At 33.9% G+C, this 18,676-nt stretch overlaps 4 protein-coding genes across 7 annotated transcripts in view; 2 read left to right on the top strand and 2 right to left on the bottom strand.

Annotated features, from left to right (window-relative positions):
• Positions 1-6,100, bottom strand: part of LOC105202459 (calcium/calmodulin-dependent protein kinase type 1) — a 25,877-nt gene extending 19,777 nt beyond the window's left edge. For all 3 annotated transcript variants that reach the window (XM_011171001.3, XM_011170999.3, XM_039454143.1), the window contains exon 1: positions 5,911-6,100. In XM_011171001.3, the coding sequence (XP_011169303.1) occupies positions 5,911-6,017 (107 nt within the window). In that variant the 5' untranslated portion in view covers positions 6,018-6,100. The remainder of the gene's footprint in view (positions 1-5,910) is intronic.
• A 3,516-nt stretch (positions 6,101-9,616) lies between these two features.
• On the top strand, positions 9,617-12,145 carry LOC105206592. 2 transcript variants are annotated; one of them, XM_039454144.1, is made up of 2 exons: positions 9,617-9,760; positions 11,036-12,145. In XM_039454144.1, the coding sequence occupies exons 1-2, from the start codon at positions 9,753-9,755 to the stop codon at positions 12,126-12,128; spliced, it is 1,101 nt and encodes a 366-aa protein (XP_039310078.1). In that variant the 5' UTR covers positions 9,617-9,752; the 3' UTR covers positions 12,129-12,145. The 2 variants fall into 2 exon arrangements, with proteins under 2 accessions (XP_039310078.1, XP_011174380.3); XM_011176078.3 differs by lacking the exon at positions 9,617-9,760 and having other exon boundaries at positions 10,677-11,511; positions 11,665-12,145.
• Positions 12,146-13,573: 1,428 nt separating this feature from the next.
• On the top strand, positions 13,574-16,173 carry LOC105202461 (non-structural maintenance of chromosomes element 1 homolog). The gene is made up of 6 exons (XM_011171003.3): positions 13,574-13,808; positions 13,908-14,049; positions 15,227-15,419; positions 15,493-15,606; positions 15,676-15,796; positions 15,940-16,173. Exons 1-6 carry the CDS (start codon positions 13,709-13,711, stop codon positions 15,993-15,995), a joined length of 726 nt encoding a protein of 241 aa, XP_011169305.1. The 5' UTR covers positions 13,574-13,708; the 3' UTR covers positions 15,996-16,173.
• On the bottom strand, positions 16,084-18,430 carry LOC105202460 (coiled-coil domain-containing protein 174). Its single transcript, XM_039454145.1, has 2 exons — positions 18,252-18,430; positions 16,084-18,182 (listed from the first exon to the last, which is right to left on the bottom strand). Exon 2 carries the CDS (start codon positions 17,936-17,938, stop codon positions 16,181-16,183), a length of 1,758 nt encoding a protein of 585 aa, XP_039310079.1. The 5' UTR covers positions 17,939-18,182; positions 18,252-18,430; the 3' UTR covers positions 16,084-16,180.
• Positions 18,431-18,676: the final 246 nt, after the last annotated feature.

Consider the following 18,676-nt stretch of genomic DNA (forward strand, 5'->3'; position numbering starts at 1 on the left):
ATAATTTTTTGATTTTTTTGTATTATACGAAAAACATGAATTATTGAAGATTACAACAGTATTATTATGTTTTACCAGCAGGAAAAACACAAAATTAATGTTCATAAAGGTCAGCATTAATGATTTATGATACTAGATGTTTAATAGCTTCATATGTCAATTTTAAAATACTTTCCCGACAAATTAAAATTTTTTGAAGGTCAGAATCACACAGCAGCTGAAAATCTACAAAAAATATTTTAGTCTACAAAAAATATACCATTTTTACTTGCCATTCCGGAGATCAAAATATGGACTCATTTTATTCATCATTCTTTAAAAAACAATTTATTGAGTTAAATATTAAAAGATGTTAAAAAGTTTATTATTTTTAACTTTTATATGTGTCGAAATTTATTGTATTTATTGCATAACGTGTATGCACCCAGTAAATAATAAACTAATTTGAGTCAAATTTATTACATTCCTCGAGTTAAATATTTCATTATTTTAATTAAATTAACAACATATTGAGTAGACGTAACGGCGATCTATAGGCAATGCTGCGCTTAGATGAAATTATCTAGCTAAAACTTAAAATTATTTAGATAAAAATAAGCAAAATTACATATAAATGTATTATCTTATTATATAACAAAATAATTTAAATTTATTTGGATAAAAGATAACATTATATGGTTTTATCCAGGTAATAATAAATTCTAAATAATATCGCTGTTGAACAAAACAATTTTGAATGACAATATATTGTTATTTTTATTTCTTAAAACATATTTAAATTATCTTGAATTTTAAAAATGTTTTTATTTCTAAAAAAAAAACAAAAGTTCTCCAAACAATTCAATATTCAATCTGACAAAGTTCCTGTTTGAATTTAGATCAATGTGCAAATGAAGAGATTAAAGTTAAAAAAAATAAAAGAAATATATAACTCACATTATATATAATGACTAACAAAATTCCTTATAAAAATTTTCGAGCTTCCAGTTTTGAAGCAATTTTTACATTCCTTTTTGATCTGTGCAATCTGAGCTGCGTTCCAATATACACTGCAAGTAAATGTATAATACGTACGTAACGTAAACTATATAAATTTTCAATGCTGGTAGTGAATTTTGAAACGCAACTCTGTTGTCATTATTTCAAAACCTTCTGTTAGAATAAATGGTAATTTAAAAGTTGAGACTATCAAACAATACTTCATTCTCGTTATTATTCACATAACTTATTGTTAGATAATTTTAATGAGATAACATTTCTTTTATTTAAGAATCTGAACCCTTATGAAAAAAGTATTACTGCGGAAAAAATTACACACAGACTCCGCTATTTTCTGTGATTTCTTTAGAAACTTGAACAATAATATTCGTCAAAATGTTGTTTGTGTATGTATATGTACACACACACATATTGTACATTTGTATTACTGCCAATCTAAAGAAATCACAGAAAATAGCAGATTCTGTGTAATTTTTTCGGCAGTAATACTTTTTCATAAAGGAAGATAATATACATTTAAATAATATAGAATAAATAAAGACAAAATAAACCTTTCTTTATCTAGATTATATTATCTAGATAATTTTATACAGGGTGTCCTCGTATAAATTGCCATCCCTTTCTATCATGTAAACTAACAGAGATAGATCCAATAAATGTAATATCAAAAATGGCTTGAGCTAAACTTTATTGTGAACACAGTGGTTATTGTAACACAGTGGTTACTTAAAGAAATTATCTATGTTAAAGAACGGAGAGATATGCACAACTTTTGCACGATAAAGTGAATATTTCTATGTGATAAAAGTTATAGCGCGTTTTTTCTGACGAGTACAACGATGTATAATATATCAAAATTATTTTACAATTTATACAAGTTATGTCGGTTTAAAGTTTCGGTGTGGCTAACTTCCAACTTCTGCTGCACCGAATTATTATCAGATGTCAACATGTTTCATGCAAAGAAATTGGTTTTGTGTCAATCGCCAAAGTGGAAGTTAGCCGCACCGTAGGAGCGAAATCGAAATGGTACTGTTCGCCTGCAAAACTTTAAACCGACATAACTTGTACAGCTTGTAAAATAATTTTGATATATCACATATCATTGTACCAGAAAAAATGCGACAACTTTTATCATATAGAAATATTCACTTTACCACGCAAAAATTATGCATATCTCTCCGTTCTTTAACATAGATAATTTCTTTAAGTAACCACCGTGTTCACAATAAAGTTTAGCTCAAGCCATTTAATTTAATATTACATTTATTGAATCTATCTCTGTTAGTTTACGAGATAAATGGGGGTTGCCACTTATACGAGGACACCCTGTATAGATACTGGTAATCACTATCTACAGGAATGATTAAAAATGACTTCTTAAATTGGTACAATTCGATATTACGAATTTAACAGTGCTCGAATACACCAGAAATATGCTTTTCCGCGAATCGTTAATTATTTTTAAAAAAAGGAGCTATTGAAATCTGACATTTTTATTTAGAAATCTATTCCCGAAGTGATCGAGGAAGCTGCGGTTAAAGGTATACGCAGTGGTCTATGGGGACATCCTGTATTCATGCGCGTCATACGAATTTCGTCGGATTTAGGGCGGACAGGAGATCATCCTAGGAGATCGCGCCGAGAGATGCATGCTCATATCGCGTTTCTACGATCAAAAAAGAATAAACGAATACGAGGTGGAAGACGATGCATATGCGCGGGAACAAGGAAGTATAATCCCCTTACAGCACAGAAAAAATTGCAGCAACATTGCAAAAATATTTCATCGCAAGATTGCGACATAGCAAAAACATTGTGAAATGTTGCTGCAATATTACCGCAATAACATTAAAATATAATAAATTTGGATATTTCTATTATAATATTTCAAGTGCCATTATATTAACACATCTTGATTATTTCTCATAACGCAGAATGCACAAAAGCTTGCAACAATATTGCAGCAAAAATATTGCGAAAATTAATTTAATCTTACGATTCACCCGCGAGCAGTACGCGTCACCGCTAACAAATGGATGCGGCAGAGTTCTACTTTTCACAATTAAAAAAATCATACAAGATAGAATAAAAGTCGCGCGGCATTCTGAGACTTTTCATTTACATTCTAATGAGATGATTTCTCGAAAGAGCAAATCTCCAAAGTTGAGTTTCAGAACGAAAGTAAATGAGACGTTCTCTCATGCACTATGATTTAAATAAGATTTTCACAATAAAATTTTTAATTCTTCTGTGTCAAAATTAATTCAAGGACATATAATATTCCGGGAAGTTATATATACTAAAATGTGACATGATATAATGACGCTTGAAATCACATAGTAACACCAAAACATATTGTAATGTGATATTGCATTGCAATTTTTTAAATCGGACATTTTACGTTGCTGCAATACTACAGCAATGTTTTTACAATCTTGCAGTGAAATATTTGTAATCTTTATATTTTGTATAAATTACGTTTGCAAAAGAGTTAAAAAAAAAAATTTGAGATTCGTCTCTTCAAGAAACTATTTCATTAAAATGAGAATAAAAAAAAACTCATAATGCTACTTTTTAATTCTACCTTGTGTGATTTTTTAATTACAAGAAATAGAACTTTGCCACGGGTTGGCGATAAAGCGTACTGCTCGCGGGTAAAGCATAGAATGTTATGTTTTTTATCATATTTTTGAAACGTTGTTGCAATCTTATTAAAGTAATATTGCAAAAAAATCTTTATGTCTCTGCAACATTCAGTATTTGATGTTACTTATATTATTTTAAAATTATTTAAACAATTTAGATAAAAAAAATAACTTTATCTTATTTTCATCTAGATTATTATATTATATATTATCTTTATCTTTATCTAAGATAAAAAATGTGTTATCTAAAATAATGTGAACAATAACGAGAATAAAGTATTATCCTCAGCTTTCAAGTTACCATTTATTCTAACAAAAGAATTTTTCAAAATGTTTAAAATTTTAACAACGAGTTTCGTTTTGAATTTCACTGCCAGTATTGAAAATCTATAGAGTACGCAACGTGAAGTATAAATTTTTGGTATTGGCAGAATTTGTCGGTACAGATCGGCACGCAGCTCAGATTACACAGATCAGTGCAGTGCAATATAAGAATTGCTCCACATCTATAAATTCAATAACTAAAAAAAAACTTTGTTAGTCATTATATAATGTAAATTACTTATATAATGCAAATTATATATTCCTCTTATTTTTTAACTAATTTTTATTCGCGCATTGATTAAAAGAAGAACATTTTTTATTACGTTAAATAATTTGAAAAGCTTTCGTTTTTAAAAAACAAAGATTTAGAAGTATATTGTTTTCATATCTTAAATTGTTTGGCTCAATAACAATTTAGCATTTGAAAAGAATACATATACATATTATTTAAAAATTTTGCTAAAATAATATAACTACATTTTTTATCTGTAAATTAAAATTAAATCATTTTTATCTAAAATACATTTACAAATAATTCATCTTATCTTTATCCGGATAAATTGAAGTTATCTAAGCGCGACAGTGGCAACATTGCATTGCGTTGCAGCAATCTCAGGCAAGTTTTTTAATTCATCGATAGATTAATCGCATTATGCGCAGATGCAACTTTACTTTGTGAAAGCCGTATTTGCGCGTAATGCAATCGATGAATTAAAAAACTCGCCTGTTGCTGCTGAGCTTCTGTACCTGTACCGTATGGGATATCGCGCGTGAATTTCAAATAACGACGCTCACTTTCGCCGAACGCGTTTCCGACGGTCGTACAAGTTTGCAAATTAGAACCGGTCTGCCACCCTTGCGACTCGCCATCGTATTTTACGCCGTTCGCCTTGGATGTTGGGGGAATCGTTTTCCGATTGCGTCTGCCGCCCCTTCCCCCCCTCCCTCCCTCCTCCCCCGCCCCGGCCCTCGCCCGTTTACGGCGTTATAAAAAATTGGATATGTGTGTCAACATTTCACCGTCCCCCATCGGGCGCCACTGTTACGTAACAGTTTCTCACAATCTGTTACACACGGAATCGGGATGTCAACGCATATGCGACGCGTGGTGGGCGCGAAAGTGTTAAGGCTTACGTTTAATCGATCTTGCGAAAAGATATAACGCGCAGATATACATACGTGTCGTCTTGCGTTATCACGCAAGCTATATGTATGTCGTTCGCGCGAACGAATGCAGAAACGTAATAAAAAAAAAAAAAAAAAAAAACAACATAGAAAAACACGACTGACATTACGTAACTTTGGATTTTCATCTCGCGACGAAAGAGAGTTTATCATAAATATGTATATATGTATAAGTATGCGCGTACGCGAGAAACAGATTGCCGTTTATCTTTATCGGAAATGTAAGCGCGTAAGAAAATATCGAGAGCTCGTAACTTGTTTGTCGTAACGCTCGCATAACATGTACATCTCTCTCTCTCTCTCTCGAACGTGGATTCCCGTAATGACGTGTTTTCCGAGAGTAAAACGTGAGATTGAGATCTTGAGGTCTGTCATTAGTTCTTTAATAAGCGTAAAGGGCGATTGAGCGGGAAATTGGATATCCGTTAAAGCACTATATCAAATTAATCTGCGAGAGAAGCGTGTTTTTTTTTTGTTCCCTTTATCCACGTTTAATCCGCTAAACTCCCGCCCGCAATCGTTGAACGACGCGCGCGGCACGAAAATTGCTCCGATGATTAAATTCCCACTAAAAGGGGTCCGTGTTCGACGTTTTACTACAAAAGAGAAACATGTGTTAGAAACGTGCTCCCTCGATGCTCCGATAGCCTCGATGAGGGTACAGGGGAGGGGGTGGGGGTGGGGGGCGGAGGAAGCGGAGAGCGCGGGGGCGGGGAGGGCCCTTATGTCAGATGGGCAGGGACGCGCGACTTACGTTCCCAGCAGGTCCTTCAGGATGTACTTGTCCTCAACGGAGGGCGATCGGTCGTCCTTGCCGTCCTTCTTGATCTTCTTGTTCTCCTTCTTGCCGAAGAGCGGCATCTTGCCCTCGGTGATCGCGCGTCTACGCACGTTACAGCACTATAAACGTATATAACTCGTATCTGTCACTAATGGGCACGCACTATCGTATCGGGGAGGGAGGTATTAATCTCTCGGTAACTCTCACATTCGTGCGGCTCGCCGTACGTTAACTCGCTCGCTGCAAGGTCCGGGCGCAAGGTCCGCCGCCGCGCGACTCCGATCGGCGATCGGGATGGACGGCCGATGATCGCGACTCGTCGTTGTCCTTCGGCGCACTGGGAGGAATTACCGCCTCCGCTGCCGCTGCCGCTGCCGCCGCCGCCGCCACACCACCACCGCTCGCCGCCGCCACCGTCGTCGTCGTCGTCGTCGTCGTCGTCGTCGTCGTCGTCGTCGTCGTCGTCGTCGTCGTCGTCGTCGCCGCTGCCACCGCCTCCGCCGTCGCGTCGCCCGCGTCAGACGCCCCGCCGAATCGTCATTCTCCGACGACCGGGGAGGGCAATCGTGAACCTGCGACCTTTCGGCTCGCGGCGGATCGCCCGCGATAGCGGCCCGGCCCGCCGCCACCGCTCTTCCTGCCGGCTGAAGTCGCCGCAGTTCTTTCCTCGCAGGATCGCCGCCGATCAGCGCGTGGCTCACCTCGTGCCCTTGCTCCCGTTCGCGAAAACTCCACTGCTGTCCTCGTCGTCGTCGTCGTCGTCGTTGTCGTTGTCGTCGTGGCCGCCGCTGCTGCCGCCGCCGCCGCTGCCGCTCACCACGCGTCTTCGTCGCGCGGGCTTCGTCAGGGTCGCGGCCTCGCCAGACGGCTCGCGCGGCGTCTCACTTCGTCTCACCTCGCCTCGCCTCGCCTCGCCGCTCGCGCCGCGCGTCAGCAGCAGCAACCGCGGCGCGCGTAATCTATCGCGCTACCGCCGTCACCGTGGTCGTAGTCGCGCTTCGTCGCGCCTTGCGATACGCGTCCACGTACGGGCCAACCGCGGGTCATAATGTCAGCGGCACACTCACGGCGCGCCGCTGCGATCGCGATGTAACCGCCGCATCCGATCCGTGTGAACGAGCGAGAGGCGCGACGGCGTAAAGACGACGGGAATCGGATCGGGTGATCGAGGGTGACAGCTGAAATGACAGCGCGCCGTCCACGTTCGCACGACGTCCAGCGCAGACGACGTCGTTTGACGTCACTCGCGCCTCGCCGCCGCCAGCCGCCAGGCTCGCCTATTCTGGCGCCACCTGCCGCGCCGAACAATTCTTTTTTTTTGCGAAAGGGAAGAGCCAATAATAGAATGAAATATTAAAAAAAAAATTTGTAACAATACATACGATACATTTTATTTGTTGTAAGAAATTAATCATTATTAGATGCGAAACGAATGTTTCCGTATACATGCAGCTTCATGGCGATAAAGGCTATATTAATTTACAATTATGCTAGCTTTATTAATAAAGAAGCAATTGCTTTTTGTTTCTTGCTTTTTGCCAGGGTTCGAGGTTATTTTTTAAAAATAACTCATTACTGAGTCGAGAAAGTATATAATTACCGTTATACGGTTAATAATTATTTACTATATAAATTCTAAGAAATAGTCCGTCACCATTATACATACTTATAAAGTAACGATTCGCTACTTTTTATATTCTTTTTTGCTAAAACGATCCAAGGAACATATTGCAGTCAAAATGACGTCATTTGATTCCATCTGACGTTATGTGACGTTAAATAAAATCATCTTGACGTCAAAGTGACGAACATTGCAATGCTCAGCAAATTAAACTAAAAATTCAAATTAATTGAAAATTGCAATTTATTTTAATTTATTCAAATTGGCACTTTTTATCCAGAAAAAGATTACGTTTAAATTGAGATAAAATTGTTTCTTTAACTCGGTTTTTTTAAAGTTGAAGTGGAAATACTTTTGAGGAAAATAAAAATTTATTTGATTTCAAAAAATGATGATGTTATTAGCCTGTTTTGAAGTAAATTAATTATTTGTTCAAATTATTTGTTTAATTTAAACAAATAATTTTTTAATTAAAAAAATAAAGTACTGATAGAAATGGAAAAAATAAATTAGTTGTCCTGGTTTTAAAAATATTTATTTCTTTTATTTAAAAAAAGATTTTTGCGTTGCACATTCAAACTATTTTTTTAATTCTAATAAAAGGAGGGGAAACAATCAAAAATTTTCTTCAAATCAAACAAACTTTTCTTTAACCGTATAGCAAAATGCACAAATTTCATTGATTCAAACAATCTTTTTTTTTTACTCAAAAAAATTTTTCTCTGCAAGGTGTAGTCTCCGAGTATTTTTAGATTCAAGTGGACTCAAATGAATTAAAATACAAAATGAGTCATTCATTATTATATGGACAAGTTTTTTAATTCGTCAATAGATCAATCGCATTATGCGCAGATACAACTTTCTTTTATAAAAAGTGTATTTGCGCATAATGCGATTAATCAATAATTGACAAATTAAAAAACCTTATTTTGAATTTGAATGAAGCGCGACTTCAAAAATGTCAAAATAAATCCATTTCTATCCATTTCAATTCATTTTTGTTTGTTGAGCGTGTTCCTTGGAAACTCAGCATAGAGAATTCCAAAAAGTTCTTTTTTGACTCTTGAATTACAAAATAAATTTTTTTCCGTCCCATTTAATTCTGTTCTAAAAGTATACTAAAAATCCTACATTACATTTGTAATATTTTTAAAAAATTAGTAACTAAATTAAATTGATACTACATAAGAGAAACGCAATTAATTCTATATATATATATATTTTTGTTTATAATTTTCTTAAAAGAATTATTTATTATTGTTCACTAACTAAGAAATGTAAATTAAAATATAATACTGCATTAAAAAATATGACAATACGGAGAAATTTGTTACAATTAGTATTGTACTATTAATTTGATTTATAATACAAAATATATTTTTTATTGAAACGTTTTTGTCGCAAAATATATTTATATTCTTATTTATTGAATTTTATTTAGATTATTCCAAAATAATCCCAAACTATCCCATTTTCGATTTTAGAAAGTATAATATAAATTGAATAGTAATAGAGTTCTATTGAAATTTTATTAGAGTGCTATATATATATATATATATATATATATATATATATATATATATCCCAGATAGCACACAATATTTATGATAAATATTAATAAATATATACCATAAATATTTTTTATAAATATTATAGAAATATTTTATACATATTTTATATATATGACGAAAAAAGATTATAAAAATCTTTATCAAAAATATTGTTAAAATATTTTCTAAAATATTAGTCGCGATTTGGATGGGTGACCGCTTCGGAATTTCCGAAAAAAATTCCTAAGAATGGAATTTTTTTGCGAAAATTGTTTTTGAAAATATAGAAATATTGTTTTACTCATTGGGATTATGTGGTGTAATATAATATTTATGCGGATATTTTGAACATTTTCAAATAATTATCATAAATCATAAATATTTTTAAAATATTTATGATAAATATTTATGATCAGTCCAATCTACGGCCATAAAAACATTTATTAAATGTTTTGATAAATGTTTATAATATATTAAAATAAATATTATAAATATTTAGTAAATATTTTATAAATATTTTGTGCTATCTGGGATATACAGGGTTGGGCAGAAAAACCTGACACATTTTAAAAAATCGTTATTCCCCTCCAAGTGAAAAGAGGGCGCTGTAACTCCGGGAGCGAAAAATAGATGGTTGAAGGTTTATGTTTACATAGAGTTGGTATAAAGAGAGTTGCGACAATTACCCGGAAATCGCCATTAAGGGGGAAAATATATAGCTACATAGCGCCAATTTCAAAATATGAGCAAGCAATACTGTGTAACACAATGTATATACAATTCAATGCTTTCTTTTGATACAATCATACAGAGCCGTTTTTTCGTATACAGTGAACATTCTTAACCTTAATTTCTGCACAATTTTGAAAACCATGTCAAATGATCGATATTATTTATTCATGAGAGGTCGAATACATCTAGCTTTGATAGAAGCAGTGTTTTACGAGCTGATATTGTGTAATACTGTCACACAGTGTCTGACTATGTTTTGTTGCTGGAAAGCTCTCAATAACAATGAAATAAAATTTTAACTTTAAATAATTATTACTTTTTTTAAATATATATAAGTTTTTTACATTTTGAGTTCTACGACTTACAATTAGAATTATATAATTTAAAAAGATTATTTTAAGGAGATTTTTATTTTATGCAGCAGAAAGATTATGCTAAGAAAAAATTAGTTTTATAAATATACCAGGATCAAATACTTAACTCAATCATCTTAAATTTCTCGTAAATTGTTATATAAAAAAAAAATGTTTAAAAGAAAAATTATATGTTAATAAAAAAATAATTATTACATTAAAGTGTTTTGACATCCTTTTGCTGCACAATGTACCATCTCACTAAACAATGTGTACAGAAAGACTATTTAACATATTTTCTTTAATATTATTCATTAGTCTACATATAAAATGACAATAATATTGGAATAATAAATATAATGTTAACAATAAGAAATAAAAAAATAAATAAATTTTTAAAACAATTTGAGATTATATTTGTATGTCATTATTTTTATTATTTATTAAGAAATAGTTAACTTCTTGACTTTAAAAAAATATTGACAAAAATTACACTTGTGTAATTAATAATCTTTTCAGAATTAATATTCTTTCTAGAGTTTGCAAAAAGGTTGCAAAAGAGTTTGTATCAACTGACACACGTAAACACACTCTTCAACCAAAGATGATTAGGCTGCGTTCGGGAATACACACCAAGTTCTTCCGAGTATCATTTTATCCTTGTTTAGCATTCAGTGAACAACAAAGATAAAACGACAGTCCAAGGCACTCGGTGTGTACAGCTCTATTTAATCTACCTAACCTAACTGATAACTAACCGGAATTTCCCCCTTAATGGCGGAGCCATTCAGCATTAGGTACATACATTGTCGCAACTCTCTTTATACCAACTCTATGTTTACATATCAGTACAGTTCCAGTATGGAGAAGTGGCCGCCGCAACAACGCGCGTTCGTTTGCGAGCGTTTTTTCATAACTCAGTCCTACGTTCAAGCAATTCGCGATTTTCGTATTGAATATTCTCTTCGTCCACGAGATCCGATTCCCTCTCGTAATTCTGTGAATCTGTGGGTCAAAAACTTCCGACAAACAGCCACAGCCACGAAACAAAAGCCTCCAGGGCAACCAAGAACGGTAAGAACCCCTGAAAATGAGACACGCGTTCGCACCTCTTTGCAACGAAGTCCACGCCGTTCTGCCGGTAAACATGCTCAAGCTCTCGGAATGTCTCGTCGATCGTTTAGCAGAATGTTGAAAGCGATAAATTTTCATCCTTACAAAATTCTCATAACCCAGGAATTGAAATATACCGACTATGCAGCTCGATTAAGATTCGCAGAAAAAATGAAGGAGTTGTTGGACAACGAAGAAATTGACCGTAAGTTTTTAATGATTAGCGACGAAGCTCATTTTTATTTGAACAAGACAGTAAACAAACAAAACTGTCGTTATTATGCTACGGAGAACCCTCAGCAGATAGTCGAAGAGCCGTTACATTCCGAATGCGTGACTGTTTGGTGTGGAGTTGCAGAGTGGGGAATAGTGGGGCCTTACTTCTTTCAAGGAACGATCAACACGGAGCGCTATCTGGAGATGTTAAAAACGTTCTTAATACCGGAGTTGAAGAAGAAACGCAAGTTTTATCGCACCTTCTTCCAACAAGATGACGCCACGTGCCATACGGCGAAAAAGACGTTGGATTTCCTACGCGAAGAATTCGGCACCCGTTTGCTGTCTCGCAACACTGAGTTTCCATGGCCACCACGTTCGCCCGATCTCTCAGTGTGCGACTTCTTTTTATGGGGCTATTTGAAGCAACGTGTCTACGCTAACAAACCTCGAACCTTGGACCAGCTGAGAGCCAATATTCGGAGAGAAATTGCAGAAATAAAGCCAGCGATGTTGAAAAAAGTGTATGATAATTTCAAAAAACGCCTCGAAAATTGTATTGCTTGTAACGGCCATCATTTAGCCGATATAATTTTTGGTAAATAAACAAAAAAAACCTTCAAGTGTCTAGTTTATTCTCCCGGAGTTTCAACCTCTTCCGATTAATAGCGGCCGCGCAAGTGATTATTAAAATGTGTCAGGTTCCTCTGCCCAACCCTGTATATATATACAGGGTGATTCAGAATAACCCGTTGTCTTTCAAGGAACGTATTCCTAGTCGAATTCTAAGACGATGTTTCCTTTGCCAAAAATTTGTCAGACGCTTAAATTTTGAAATATTAGCCGATTAAGTTAGCGTATCACGGGTCGAATACAGATGGTACGCAGGGGCGGCGCACTCACCGTTACGTGCGGGTGTGTCGTGAGGTGCCTGTTGCGCTCAGCTGATACAACACACAAGTCTTTCTCCCCCCTCTCTCTCTTTCTCTCTCTGTCACATCACAATGCTAGCTTTAACTTAAAAATGTAATTAATTTTCTTCTTAATTTTAATGATTTTAATAAGAGAAGAGCCAGGAAATTCTTTGTAGAGTCGAAGAATCGAACAAAGAATTGCACGAAATCTACAAAAGAGAGAGAGAGAGAGAGAGAGTGAGAGGAGAGAAAGACTTGTGTGTTATATCAGCTGAGCGCAACAGGCACCTCACGACACACCCGCGCGTAACGGTGAGTGCGCCGCTCCTGCGTACCATCTGTATTCGACCCGTGATACGCTAACTTAATCGGCTAATATTTCAAAATCTAAGTGTCTGACAAATTTTTGGCAAAGGAAAAATCGTCTTAGAATTCGACCAGGAATACGTTCCTTGAAAGACAACGGGTTATTCTGAATCACCCTGTATATATATATATATATATATATAGAGAGAGAGAGAGAGAGAGAGAGAAAGAGAGAGCGAGAGAGAGAGAGAGTACTATATATGTATATACATACATGTGTGCGTGTGCGTGTGTGTGTGTATGTATATATGTATAATCTGAAAGTTTATTTCAAATGTATTACGAATTTTTATAGACACGAAAAGCATTCCTTTTTTAATTAATTGAAAAAAACTCATAATTGATGACACAGATTGCATTCGGAAACTCGAATAACATTTCATGTACATTATTTTCACCGAATGTTAAACAAAGTTAAAATGGTATATAACGCCGCGGCGGTATTCGTGTAATATATTTCTGAACGCAGTGATTAAAGTGAAATCTTTAACTATTTTGTTAACAATCATGTTTCTTGTTACATCTTCCTTATCTTTTTTGGAGTTTGATAACGTTTATCTCGTCAATTTCGATAAAATAGTGCACGAAGATACAAAAAAAGGCAATAAACAAAAAGTAAAACCTCGAAGCAGGGCTGCGTTTAGAATGAACGTCTAGGTGCACCTAGCATCATTCTATTCTTGTTTAACATTCGGTAAACAACAAAGATAAACATCTGGACGCATCCCAGATGAGAGCACATTGTAAATTAACCTTAACGCTTCACGTGCCACTGCGCACGCGTGGAAATATGCCGCTTCGTTGTTTCTAATCACGTCTGTTTATTTTGTTTGTCGTGTCACAATTGTCATTAACCGACCGCATTGATTATAATTTGTTTTATTCGTTGAACAAGTTGATCGAAGTATGGTTTACGGCAATGAACACAAAACTGTTTTGCAAGCTATTATGCACGAAGGCGCTTTACATGAAGGTACTGGACAAGAATTAGTTATCAGGTTATTCGGTACGTAAGTTCGACGAGATAAACAATGCAGAAGATTTTTGCACGATATAAATACACCTCATGACGAAATAAATTGAATTTTGAATTATCGACTTTCAGATCATAATAATACGGCGAAAGTATTAAATGAGATAAACGCAAAATTACGACCATTAGACATGACCATAAAATGCGTAAATTGCGAAGTTACCGGTCAGTTGTATTGGGTCTTTGCAAACACGGTAGAAGACAAAACCGCCCGGTAAATATCTACTTAACTCCTGCGATATCATGCTTAAAACAGTGTCTTATCCCTATCATTCTAAGTATCTCGAATCTGTTCCTTTCATCTATTTAAAATGGTTAAAAAAAAAATCACAACAAATTTACAAACATACTTTCAGTTTTCTAAAACAAATATTGAAACTTTACTTCAGAAAATAATAAAAATATATAATTAATAATTCATCAAATTTGCAAGAAACTTGTACAAATAACTATTGGTCAAATACAAAACACTCGGGATAGTAGGGAAAGATTTATTAAGAATGTATGAGTGATACAATCTCATTTATATTATTAAAAACAATTTTTAGAAATTCTAAAATGTAATTGGATTCCATGAAATCACTATTGATTTTAATTATATAAAATTAAATTTATGAAATATTTTTACAACAGTTAATAAGATTTTATATACTTTATATGCATATTCTTAATTTTGCCAGATATAACTACACTTAGCTAATCTACAATGTTTCAATGTTTATTGGTAGTGTTACCTCATAATACGTTTACTTACATCTGAAATCTTGCAATAGCTTAGTTTTTAATTAATATCTTTGTAACAATTTTTTAATAATTCTTTCAACAGTGATGCTAAATTTTCTGCTAAATTGCTTATATTTCTTTAATTCATACTTTTATTATATTTTTTGTATTTATACATGAAAAAATTACATAATGAATCAAATTGAATTTTTGCAAACATATGCAATAAGGTTTGCTCTTATTCATATTATTTTTATGTATATCAAAACATTTTAAAAAGTAACATAATCAATATATCAATGCATTTATCATGTGTAAAACTCGAACTTTTATTTTCTCAGAAATTATGTGATCAATTAGTTTGAAATTTTAAATACACTATTGGTTTTGCTTTAAATACTATTCTAGATCATTTTTAAACAGATTGAAGCATCTTAATTTTTAAATTATAAATATTCATTTATAAATATTCATCAATTCATGTAACAAGGTATTCTTTTTCCACATTCTAAAAGACTGAATTTCTTGCATGGTTCAACTTCTCTCATTTTTTTCTTTTTATATTGAAAAATAAGAGAAAATAAAACATTAAAAGTTCAATCCTAAAATGTAAAAAAATCTACAGCTATCATATGCTTTTACTAACATTACTATTTATTGTTTTTCAGCTTCCAGTCTGAATTCTCACAGGCTGAGTTAGCTCTCTTACGTAATGTATATTCTGAAATTGTTACGAACAATGGTTGTGTGTCAAGTACATTTTGTCTTAATTTATGTTCAACATTACATATAAAACTGTCTAAAACTGATGCCGAACAATTTTTACTGAAAATGGTCAACAAAAAATGGTTATCCTCAAAGGTGCCAAATTTTTATTACATTATTTTGATATATGCTTTTTATAGATTGTATTATAAAGGCATATATTTTTCAGGATGGTAAATACTATATGGGAGTAAGAAGCATAGCTGAGCTGCTACAATATTTTAAAGACACTTATGACGACAGTCTTCAAATTTGTACTTTATGCAAGCAGGAACTTTTTTATGTAATGTCTCTGCGAGTATAAAAGGCATGTATCTCATTTTATAACTTGATTGATTTCATCCTCTTGCAGGGTAAAAGATGTAAGAAATGTGATGCTACTACACACGTTTATTGTTTCGAAAATTATACAAAGAATGGTGGTTCAGGATGTCCTAATTGTCATCAGCCTATTTCAATACGTGATCATTCTGGTAATTTTTTATCCTACTTTTTAATTATACTTTTTTTTTAATCGTATTCAACAATTTAATTTACATTAATCTTTTTTTGATATATACTCAATGCATAGTGTTCAAGCAATAGTTTTTTTTCATAATAATGGTATTATTTATAGATAACAATGCTAGTTGCATGCACGAATCACAGATGGAAATAGATGACATAGCCTAGTCAAAAGAGATCAAAATGAAGGACCTAAGGACTAATATAAAATACTATGTTTAATTTGTTATTTTGAAATAAGATATAACAAATGTTATGAACTGAGAAGACTTATGCGTTTATTTTTCCATAAAATTATGTTAAATTACTACTTATATACAATAAAATTACATTCAGTATAATACTAATAATTATTATGTCCATTTACTATGACTTGCTTCAAATTTTTCTCTCAAATATTTGAGACCAGCCATAATGTTGTCTTCATTTATACTTCGTGGTATTGATTCTTGCTTGCTCATAGAAATGGAGCTGCTGGAACTTGAAGATAGATCATCGTTTTCACCAGGGAGAGGAATGTTCATGGCATCCATCTGTTCTTGCTGTTCAGGCGTATATATCTCAGGGTTGCCATATATATTTCGTGAATAATTACTGGATAGATGAGATAATGGGTATGAAATAGTCGCTTGTCTCTGAGGTAGATTGGGTAAAGTCACAGCAGGAGTTAATGTTGGCCCTGTTGTACATTTAGTTAATTCATGAGACTCATTAGCTTCATTATGTTCTGGTAAAATATTTTTATCAATTTGGATATCGCTATCGGGATCTTTTGCGATGGAAACTATCTCGTCAACAGAATTGTTATCCTCACGATTCTGTAAATTGCTATTAGATTCTTGAGTAGATTTTTGGAAGTCACGAGTATCTGTGTAATTCATTTCTTTATTTTCTGTATGAATCAACTGCTCATCAATGCTTTGAGAGCTGTTATCAAATTCAGTACGTGTAAAATTATCATAAACTGGCCCAAATTTGTTAATTCTTTGCGCTCTACATTTCTCTATCCATTCTTCTTGCGACATTACATGCCAATGATTCTTCTTGCCTAGAAGTTCCCCAAAGGCTTTTATCTTATCTTCGTCGCTAGTCTCTTTTTCCTGAGTAGATTCATTAATGTTTGCTGACGCACGATTACTTTCTTCGTTTGACTTTTCTTTGTCCTTTTCAACAGACTGATCTTTCTCAGAGATATTAATATTATCAGTCGAATTAATTGACTTGACTTCTTGAGCTAACTCCTCCTCCGTAGGTTCTGCTGGCAAGCCTGCTCTGATTCGCTGTCTGATTCTCGCTGCCTTCAATCTATTTTGCTCCATTTTCTCTTTCAGTTCCTTGATCTCCTTCATTTCTCTCTGTTTCCTCTCAGTCTCTTTCCTCAAATTTGTCAGATTTTCTTGCTGCTTTATTCTCTCATCCTCGTCTTGAGAAAACGTATAATAACCAACACCGTGTGTTCGTGCTTCATCAAATAATATGTCTTGATAATGTATATCAACTTTGTCCGCGAGCTTTCGTGTTTGTTCCTCCCATTTTCTTCTCATGACTTCTATCTCAGGTTCTTTTTCTTGAATAGGGTACTGTTCTCTATTTTCTTCTTTTTCTTCACCAATATGTTTTTTCATTATTTCTTCTTTTATCAAATCATCTTTCTTTTGCATGTATGGCAGATCCTCTCGCAAACATTTCCTCGTACGGCCAAAACAATCCTGATATTCCACCCAATTTTCCTCTGGCTCTAAAGGATATTCTTCATTGATTGTTTCATCTGCAAATTCTTCGTCAGGTTCATCCAATTTGTTTTCAAAATCAACAAGAAATTTATCATTATTATTTTTTGATTTCTTTAATCTTTCATACAATCTTGCTTTGGCTTCCAACATTAATTTTGACTTTTTGTGAGCTACAATGTCCTCAGAGTCCACTGATCTCTTGGCATTTTTGTCTGCATCATTTGTAACAATCTTCTTGCTCTTTTTCTTACTTAGTGGCACATTAATAGACTCGGTCTTCAACTTGGCCTCATTTACTTCAGCTTGCTTTCTCAACAGCTCTGCTTTCAGGCCTACTAGAGATGAAAAGTTGACGTTTATCTTCTTTGTCATATTCATTGTTGGAGTGTTATCTACTTCAACTATTGTTAAAAGTTGCACATTTGGTGTGACTGAGTATAGATATGGTCCTGTACAAATTTTTTTTTGAAAGTTGCTAACACAACTAAATTATTTCATTTCCAAAGACTTTTCTTGTATTCTTATTAATTTCTTTTGTGTACGATGATTAAGATGTCTCGGCAGATTCATTAAAGAATAAGTACCAATAAATAACGTGTTGATATAATCAATGTTTTTCTTCCTGAAAAACAAAATATCATTAGATCGGATTTACTGAGACCAATTTATTTATTTAATAATCAATAATTACGAGAATTATTTGATGGAGAGAAATTCAAGATGTATGCGCAATTACATAAATAACGTAAATAAATTTCATGACATTTCACAACTAAGTGAAAAATTAAATTCCTCTAAAGATGACAGATGATTTCTAGGTTATGTTGTACAATTTGGCCATAGGTTACATCTAAGGTAGATTTGCTAATTCGCATAGCCGGTCGAATCTTATTTCAAGGTGAGTTTTTTAATTCATCGATTAATTGCATTATGCACAAATGCACCTTTTACAGGACGAAGTTGCATTTGCGCATAATGTGATTGATCAATCAATGAATTAAAAAACTCGCCCTTCGTTTTGAGTAATGTCTTAAAATAAAATGCCAATACGGCTCTCTGATTGGTTGATGACATCTTAAGACAAAATATTTAATACGATACATATTTCTTAAATGT

The sequence above is a fragment of the Solenopsis invicta genome, chromosome 10 (genome assembly GCF_016802725.1).
Source record: "Solenopsis invicta isolate M01_SB chromosome 10, UNIL_Sinv_3.0, whole genome shotgun sequence".
In the NCBI taxonomy this organism is placed as follows: domain Eukaryota; kingdom Metazoa; phylum Arthropoda; class Insecta; order Hymenoptera; family Formicidae; genus Solenopsis; species Solenopsis invicta.